The sequence below is a fragment of the Triticum dicoccoides genome, chromosome 7B (assembly GCF_002162155.2).
Source record: "Triticum dicoccoides isolate Atlit2015 ecotype Zavitan chromosome 7B, WEW_v2.0, whole genome shotgun sequence".
Taxonomy (NCBI): domain Eukaryota; kingdom Viridiplantae; phylum Streptophyta; class Magnoliopsida; order Poales; family Poaceae; genus Triticum; species Triticum dicoccoides.
In genome coordinates, this window is record NC_041393.1 from 352,159,632 (window position 1) to 352,168,365 (window position 8,734).

Sequence of the window (8,734 nt, forward strand, 5' to 3'; positions counted from 1 at the left end):
GGTATCCACTTACTGGTGGCAATGGTGGGTAATTTCCCCCCAACTCCAGCTTCTAGAGTTTTTTGGTGCGCCCCTTGAAGAGCTTCATAAAAAACTGCGAGATGTACCCCAGATTCTAGTTTTTTAGCAGAGCGGCATATCGTGGAACTACCCCGTTTGGCTTGTATTTTCTGGAGCGAAGCTGAATTTTAAGGAGCAAAGCAGTCCCAAACAGGCTCATATTATGGATGCAAAATCAGAGTTCAGACAAGTCTTACAGAAACAAGAATCAGCTTGCAGATACATATAACATATGGCCGGCTTGGATATCAATATTGCTCCAAAGAGACAACTAAGGATTATAAGCTATTAAGTTGAGGCAGTAGAATGCATTGACATATATGTTTCAAGAGACAAGCTAACACCGTTACTCACTTCAGTTCAAGGCAAAAAATAATTAGTATTAGTGCCAAGGAATTTTCGTCGGGTCTTAACAGCATCCTAGAACTAGTACGTGCGATTTGTTGTCAAGAAGTCGTCAGGATACCCGTAGATCTAGAACACAGGTAAAGGGGGACAGACGATTTACACAGGTTCAGACCCACAAGGTGGGTAAAAACCTTCATGTCTTGCTCTTTTCTTATATATGAAGAATATCGATGATTAAAATATCACGGTGTACCCCGCGAGTTAGGGAAACTCGGCAAGCTGTTGGTGATTTTGGCAGGAAGAGCCTAATATCTTCTATGTGGTGCCTAGGCACTAGGTGGAAAAGGAGTGGATCCCCTTCTACATTGCCTCTGTTGCCCTTACATAGCAGTATGGATGGCTTCATGTCGGTGCGTATGGCGTATAGGGGCACGAGTTGGACTGGTGTTGGTTTACAACACATATAGCCTTCCTACGTCGTAGAGAGCTTTCCTTGAAGTTGTGTCCTTGGATGAAAAGTCTCTTCCGTGGTGGGTGGCGCTTCTCTTTGGTATGATAACTTGTCTGTAGATTTAGTGGGTCCCGTTAATACGGTGTTAGGTAATTCCACTTATCATCGGCAAGCCCCCCATCAGTATTCGTAATGGAGCTGGATCCCTGAGTAAGATTGACATAGATACTCGCAATCTTCAGCAGATGCTGCTACTTCCTTTGTCGCAGATGTTACCTCTTGCTCGTCGGGCAGAGTTGATCTTGGTTCTTGTCCTGTGCTTGACTCTTCATGTTCTTCAACGGCTGAGAATTCCTAAGTGTCCACCTGTTGCAGGGACGTGCTTTGGCGTGCTGGACCAGCAATAACTACGGGTGTTGATGTAATGTGGCCTCGTGCTGAGACGCAATTGATTTGATAATGCGCTTCCGCTTCCCTCGGGGCCCGATACGGCACAATACTGCCTTTGACTCAGTGGTTTCCATGTTGAATTAATACGGTTGTGAAAAAAAATTCCCCTGCTTTAGATTGCAATCTAGGAGTTTATTTGCCCTTTTATCCTCTACCCGGCAGCATTATCGTTGCATGTTCTTCTTTCTTTCTCTTGTTCTTCCTGACCTCTATGACGCGACGTGTGGGTGTTAGCTCTCTTGCTAGCGGTGTCGGTTTCTCTTCCAACTCGCGCGGGATGGTGTGGCCCTCTCCTTCCATTACCATGTTTCATCCATTGAGAAGATGCACGAGCTTGGTTGTCTCCCCAGTGACGTTAGTTTCCAAGCGCCTTGCTCGGTCAATGTCCCCTTGGTCGGGTGAAACAGTGGTGATTGCGGATGCTTCTTGTTACGGGATTGCCTTCCTCTTCCCCCCTTCGCTTATCGTTATCGTCTCGGTCAGCTAGGGATTATAGAGATTAATCGGAAATCGGCCAATTAATCGATTTAATCGGTCGACTATTAATCGGATATTTTTTTGCAAATCTCAGGTTCCCAACACTAAAATAGGTTATATTCAACACCAAAACAATATTAGACATAAGTGTCACCTTGATTCCTAGCCTTTGAATCCTCGTATGATGACAAACAAATTAGGACAATAGTACATATTGCGTGACAAGGTCCACAAAAAATAAATAAACATAGTTTTTGCAAACATAGTGCTATGAATAGGTCCGATTTATCGGTAGATTCCTGATAAATCGCTTGTCAGAGCGATAAATTGGTCCAAAAGATAAATGGTGAAGATAAGGCATAATCTTATCGGTCATCCCCCGATTGGCGATTAATCAGAAGATTAATCGTTGAATTGGAAGATTTTTTGAACAGTGGCAAGCGCAAATCCATTGTTGAAGATTACAGCAACCGTGTGAGTCCTTGCTTAAGGATGTTCGGTTGATGTCATCGATGACTATGTTCGCATTGAGATCTCATCCTGGCCAGGGATGCTTAGATCAATTGACTATATGCATTGGACATGGAAGAATTGCCTGGTCACATGGCAAGATCCAACCATCGTTCTTGAGGCAATTGCGTCACATGATCTCTGGATTTGGCACACATACTTCAGGATGTCTGGCTCTCACAATGATCTCAATGTCTTGCAGTGATCTCTTTTTGCAAGGCTCGTTGTCGGTGACAATCCACCTTGCAACTATGTTGTCAATGACCATGAGTAAAACATGGGATACTACCTTGCCTACAGTGGCGGAGCTTCTTGGAGACGAACCTGGGCCATCGCCCCCCCAACGAAAATTGTAAAACTCGAGTAGCATGTAATAACACTGGAACGCATAACCATTTGGCCCATTTAAATAAGGGACTGGGGAGACAAGGAGCGACCAACCACACAACCAGCTTTGCTTTTCGTCCTTGTCGACTCTCTCGTGTACTTGGTGACTGGACGTGGGGGGCTAGGAGGGCAATAGCGTGACCAGAGTCTCACGCCACCACAGCCCACAAATCTCGTCGCGGCCGCGCGGGGGAATCAGCTGACACCGGCGCCACACATTGTTAGCCGGTGATTCCTCTTACCCGCTCATGGACCGAAGCAATGCCCAAATTTGAACATCAAATTCATGAACAAACAATGACGAACAAACTCTAACGAATGAGGTACTAATCCGAAGGACTGCAGACTATTAAAACAAAGTGATTAAAAATGATTTCTAGCCATTAGCTTGATTGTAAACATATATCACGGAGAAGAACAACTATGAATACGTTCCTATGTAATTTGGGAGAGCAAAGAAACTAAGAGCTGGTCTGTAGTGATTAACACAATAATTCCTGGTCAAGTAGTATTTTGGTATTTCTCAAAAAAAATAGTATTTTTGTATTTCTTTTTATTATAAATAGCTTCTATATGTACTTAACATAAAAAAGTATTTCATAAACTAACATGTACAAGATCACTATAATCATTCTAAGTTTCTCAATATTCTACAGAATCTAACTATATAGTCACATGATTCGTATTCAAAGTTTTTTCCTTGGCAGCTTCGCCCCTCCTGAGATTTCGTTCAAGCTCCGCCACTGCTTGCCTATGCCATATATCCTCCATGGGCCATCCACCGCCCTAAAGGCAACAAGAGATCTCACTTTGCAACGTGCCAAGAATCTACTAGAAAGGACATTGAGAGAGTTTTTGGTGTGCTTCAAAGACGTCTTGCGATTGTACATGGCCCTACTGAGTATTGGAAGCTTGAGACCATGTGGAGATCATGGCAACATGTGTTATGGCTACAATGGTGTCCCGATGGAGCCAAAACATAACCTAAACAAGATCGAAACATTCCTCCAAACACACCGTGAGATCGAGAGGCGAGAAGCTCACAACAAACTTCCAAAACATTTTATCGTGTGTTAGAGATATGTTTGGTAGTTAGCAAGATTAGATAGGAATTGTTTCCATCTTATCTTTAGGAGGCGTCTTGCCCTCCAAGTCTTGTACCCAATATATACTCGCCCTCGAGGCTCAATAATATCATCCAACGCATTACATTGATTCCACCAATCCATCTCTATCCCTTCTAACATGGTATAAGCCTAATCTCGATCCAAAACCCTAGCCGTCGTCGCTTCCGCACCGCGCCGCCCCCGGGGCGGTCGGTCTCCATGATCGCCGCCGGGGGCCGCGCCGTCCGTACCTAGGGTTCGTGTGCCGGTCATGTAGATCGGCTGCCCTAGAGAGTCTTTTTCCCGATCCTTGATCCTTGATCCGGGTTTTCTCTCTCACGCCGGTCATCTTGATCGGCGAATCTTTTTTGGTTTTCCGATCTAAGGTCGGTTTGCGTCGCTCCCCGTCGTTCGTCATCTACAATGCATGTCTATTTCATCGACTCCGATGGAATCGGCTGCCACACCACGCATGTGGCCTTACGCGTGTGTCAAGTTCGCAGGTACGGCCGTCAGTCCTGCGCTGACCCGTCGTGCTGGTCGTGTCACCCGCAACCACTCACGCGCCCTGTGTGGCGCGAGGTTAGCTGCAGGCCCATCCGCTGGCCCTTTGATGCATGTCTCATGGCCTTTGTGCAGGTTGTGTTCACATTGGCCGCTCATGCTTCTTGGCTAGCTGTTCGTGCACGTTGGCTTATGTAGGTGAAGGTTGTTCCCGTGCGTCTGCGTCCAGATCAGCCTTCCTGTATATATCATCGTCATCAAGTACGCATTCCTCTCCGTCGATTGAGCAACAGACTGCAGCTGCGTCGTCCCTTCGGACCGCAGCATCGCCATTTCATGGTTCTCCCATAACTGCATCGACCCGCGCGCTGCCGCTGCGTCGCCCCGAGGCCTTCCCCTCCAGGTCGTCCCCGTGGCTCCACTGACCTTCGCACTGCTGCTGCGTCGCCCCATCGGGTCGTAGCGAGCGTGGCACGCGGTCCCTGCCGCTGCCCCGTGGTACCGCTGTGTCGCCCCTTCAGGCCGTAGTGCCATGGCCCGCGGTCTACTTCACCGCCCCGAGGTCGCCGCTCCAAGCCGTCCCCGTGGCGTCACCGACCCTCGCGCTGCCGCTGTGTCGCCCCACCGGGCCATAGTGAGCGTGGCACGCGGTCCCTGCTACCGCCCTGAGGTCTTCCCCGCCGTCGCCCGACTCGCGCGCTGCCGCTGCGTCGCCCCTTCGGGCCGTAGCGTCGTGGGACGCGGTCCACTTCGCCGTCCACGCGCGTCGACTTCCGTGTGGTATGCGCCGCACCGTCTTCCTACGTGCGGGAACGCCACTGTCCACGCCGGTCTTCGTCACGTTGTCAGGTTCTTCCTCACCTACATCAAGCACCGCGGCCACGCTCCTAACCTAGCCGCCGCCGCCGCGCTTCTTCCCGGTCCACGGCGACTACCTCGACACCGGCCACCCCGACTCAGCATCGACCACGGCGTCCCTCACACGGCTACCTCGACCACGACTATACCACCCTACGCTCTCGGCTCCATCGACATCGGCACAAAGGGCTATCACCTCGCTTGAGCAACTCGTCGGCTTCCTCTAAAGTCAACGCGTCCGCAACGCGACACCGTCCACGACGCTCCCGCTACGACTACGGGGGGATGTCAGCCAGTCAGCTGCTATTCTCTCCAGTCTGACCGTCCACGACGCTCCTGTTGTTCGCAACGCTACTGCTACGACTGCGGGGGCATGTTAGAAATATATTTGGTAATTAGAGATTGTCTGGGATTAGATAGAAATTGTTTCCATCTTATCTCTAGTAAGCGTCTTGCCCTCCAAGTCTTGTACCCAATATATACTCGCCCTCGAGGCTCAATAATATCATCCAACGCATTTCATCGATTCCACCAATCCATCTCTATCCCTTCTAACATTGAGCACCATTGGCGACTTCATAGCACTTGATTCTTGTGTTTTTATCATGTTTATTTGAATTCTTAGTTCATTTGGACCGTATGTTGTGTTAGAATTTGGATGGTTAAATTTGAGAATATAAAATTTGATGTGTATTTGACTTTTGAGGTACAGAATTAATATGTTGTGATCAGTTTGGAAACGGTTGGATGAATAGGCAAAAGAAAATTTTGAAGGGATTAAGTTCTAGGCAATCTGCTCAATGAAGAAAAGTTTATAATCCCCTTAAAATCATAAATTTTGGGGATAGGAGATACGTTTTGGCATTATAGGTCAGGGGGGTCTGCTAGAGATGCTCTAACCCAATCACCGTATAAAGTTGAACACAAGCCTGTTGCCGGCAAGCAGCAGCCTGGGGAATTTAAAAATCGAAGCAAAATGCAAATGATTCATCATAATCACGATAAGAGAGGAGAGGAACCTACCTCTCTTGGCCAGCGGTATCCCAGATCTGCGCCTTGACGACCTTATCGTCGACCCTAATGCTCCTGGTAGCGAACTCGACCCCAATTGTGGACTTTGACTCCAGGCTGAACTCGTTGCGCGTGAACCGGGTGAGGAGGTTGGATTTCCCGACGCCCGAGTCGCCGATGAGCACCACCTTGAAGAGGTAGTCGTAGTCGTCATCCGCCCGGTACGCCATTCTTTGGTTTCGCCCGCGGTGGTCACGCGCAGGCCACGCCCTCGTACCTTCGTCGTCCCCTTCGTCCTCGCAGAATCGGTCAAGCCACCCGCTCTTCCCGCGGATGGCAGCTCGGAGGTGGCTTCTGAGGCCGTCGGCGGCGGCGCGCGCTTATCGGAGTTACAGCAACGGGATGGGGTGGTGGGAGGAGGAGGAGGCGCCGCGGAGAACGTTCTTGGAATGGCAAGGGGCAGGAAGGACTGCTCGGACGAGCGAGAGAACGAGCGTTGCTGACACGTCATGACGTGTGGAGCTTCACAAGGCGGACGCAGCTGGACGGCACGGCGGGGCTTGCATGCTGCGCGGATCACCATTTTCTCTACTTTATTTATTATTATCTAAAAGAAATGTAATGTTCCCTCTCCCCCCTTACGTTTCGTCCGGCACCAGCGTATTGCATGTTGTTCGTTGATTGACCTCCACTCGTCAACAGATGGGCCAAAGGCCAAAGCCCACATACAATACATTGCTATACTCCTTTCTCCTCACGACCCCTCCTCTGTCCGCACGCGCTCACCGCCGCCGCCACCGCTGCTCTCTCTCTCTCCATCATGCGCATCCCCACTGAATCGATCCATCCATCCGTACTCCTCGCTCTCTTCCTCCCGTGACTCGTCGGATCTGCACGGGTAGTGGCTCACCCCACCGGATGGTACTCTCTTAGCCATGGTGATCCCTCCTATCTTCTCTCGAGGCAAATGATCGTGCCAGCCCTACCAATGACGCCGCCCTGGGTGATTGCTAATAAACTCCTCCCTGTCCTCTAGGTACCCTTTGGTGTTAGACTGGGCAACACTTGGAGAGAGTCTGCACCGCTGATGGGTGCCCCCTTCAGCCCTTCCACTTCCGTGTCATGCGCAATTCCGGTGACCTCATGTAGCTCGAGCTCGATGCACTCCGCCTACACGAGGGCGGTGCCAAGACGGGCAGCAACAATATGAGCTTGCAACTCTGTAAGATGGACGGTCTCCTCTTCTCTTTTTTGGCAATTTTTAAGTGTACTGCATGGGATAAATTGACTACTGAATACTGATACAGTATGTACATTGCAGATTTGATGCAGTTGGTGCAACATTGAACCATTCTTCTAACTTTGTGGGGATCATGGCAGGAGGTAATATGGTTTTGGCAGTGAAGTTCCAATTGAAGAAAGAACGGAAAGAGGAAACACAACAATCCAAAGCCTATTAAAGTAAAAAACAATTGTTGTCCCAGTCTCCCATCCGAACCATCCATGCATGATGCATAGTCACCATAAAATTAGTGCATGCTCCATGATCATCTAGAGAAATCATGCTGCTGAAATAGTCAGATCTCAGTTTAGATGTATTGTGATTCTGAATTCTTCACAACCTTCGTATCTGAATCTAATTGATGGTCCTGCGTGCATACATGTTCAGAAAATGGTTACTATTTTTTTTTCTATTAAATTCAATGCATATGAAATAAATATTAAATTGTGAGGATACTACAATCAGAGAAAGATCACTAGCATTTTTGTTAAAAGGGAATGATCCAAAGTGGTCGCAATATCTCAGCCAAAACGATAAAGTTTTTAGTTGTTACCACAAAGTATGGCATTGTGCCATTGTCCAAAGGTAAATCTAATTTGTTGTGCCCCGGCTCAGTTGAGAATTGCAAATTATGTGAGCCATGCGAGTTATATGCTTGTATACATTATACTTGAAACTATCAGCATGTTCATAACCAATACTCTTGTTGAATCCTGTGTTTCCAGATAACAGCAAGGTTTCTGAATATTTTGTGCTACACATGACTTCAGAGGATGTGGCGACTATGTAGCTAAGTGTCAGAGAGAAGTGGGTGAAGAGCTAGACAAAGGTTTTTTTCCTGATCTACATGCAATGCATTTCTCTTCAGAAACAAAATTGCCAGCTCCTTGGCCATTAGCTTTTGAAATTAGACATGAGCTTCACTAATTGAATTGCGATGGTATGTATCAATTCTACTTGGTTTGCATATTGGGAGGATATAGATGGTAAAGAGCCTTTTATGTTAAATCGGTTATTATGTAAAGAACTCACTGAAATTTTAGTGACACGTCTATGTGCCCCGTTGCAACGCACGGGCAATTACCTAGTTTTTCATAAAAGTAGGTAATTGTCAATGCGCTGAAACGCGGCATACCTGTTGTAATAGTTCAACACCAAGATCAATTTTATTTTATTTCGTCTTCTTCACCACTACCTTCATTTCTCCGCCTCCCCAATTGAAACTCGCCACCTCTATCAACGATGCATCCGGCTTACAATCCCTCCCTTCACCCCCATTCAAACCCACGC

The 8,734-nt window shown here is 47.9% G+C and overlaps 1 protein-coding gene and 1 long non-coding RNA gene across 2 annotated transcripts in view; one reads left to right on the forward strand and one right to left on the reverse strand.

The window, feature by feature from the left end:
* The window catches only part of LOC119338310 (ras-related protein RABA1f-like), an 8,352-nt gene extending 1,617 nt beyond the window's left edge, over nucleotides 1-6,735 (reverse strand). Inside the window, exon 1 of the mRNA XM_037610603.1 lies at nucleotides 6,175-6,735. Within this exon, the coding sequence (XP_037466500.1) occupies nucleotides 6,175-6,392 (218 nt within the window). The 5' untranslated portion in view covers nucleotides 6,393-6,735. The remainder of the gene's footprint in view (nucleotides 1-6,174) is intronic.
* A 198-nt stretch (nucleotides 6,736-6,933) lies between these two features.
* On the forward strand, nucleotides 6,934-8,376 carry LOC119336885. Its single transcript, XR_005162882.1, has 4 exons — nucleotides 6,934-7,100; nucleotides 7,199-7,384; nucleotides 7,484-7,545; nucleotides 8,170-8,376. It is a non-coding gene; the product is annotated as an uncharacterized LOC119336885 (long non-coding RNA).
* The last annotated feature ends 358 nt before the right edge of the window (nucleotides 8,377-8,734 follow it).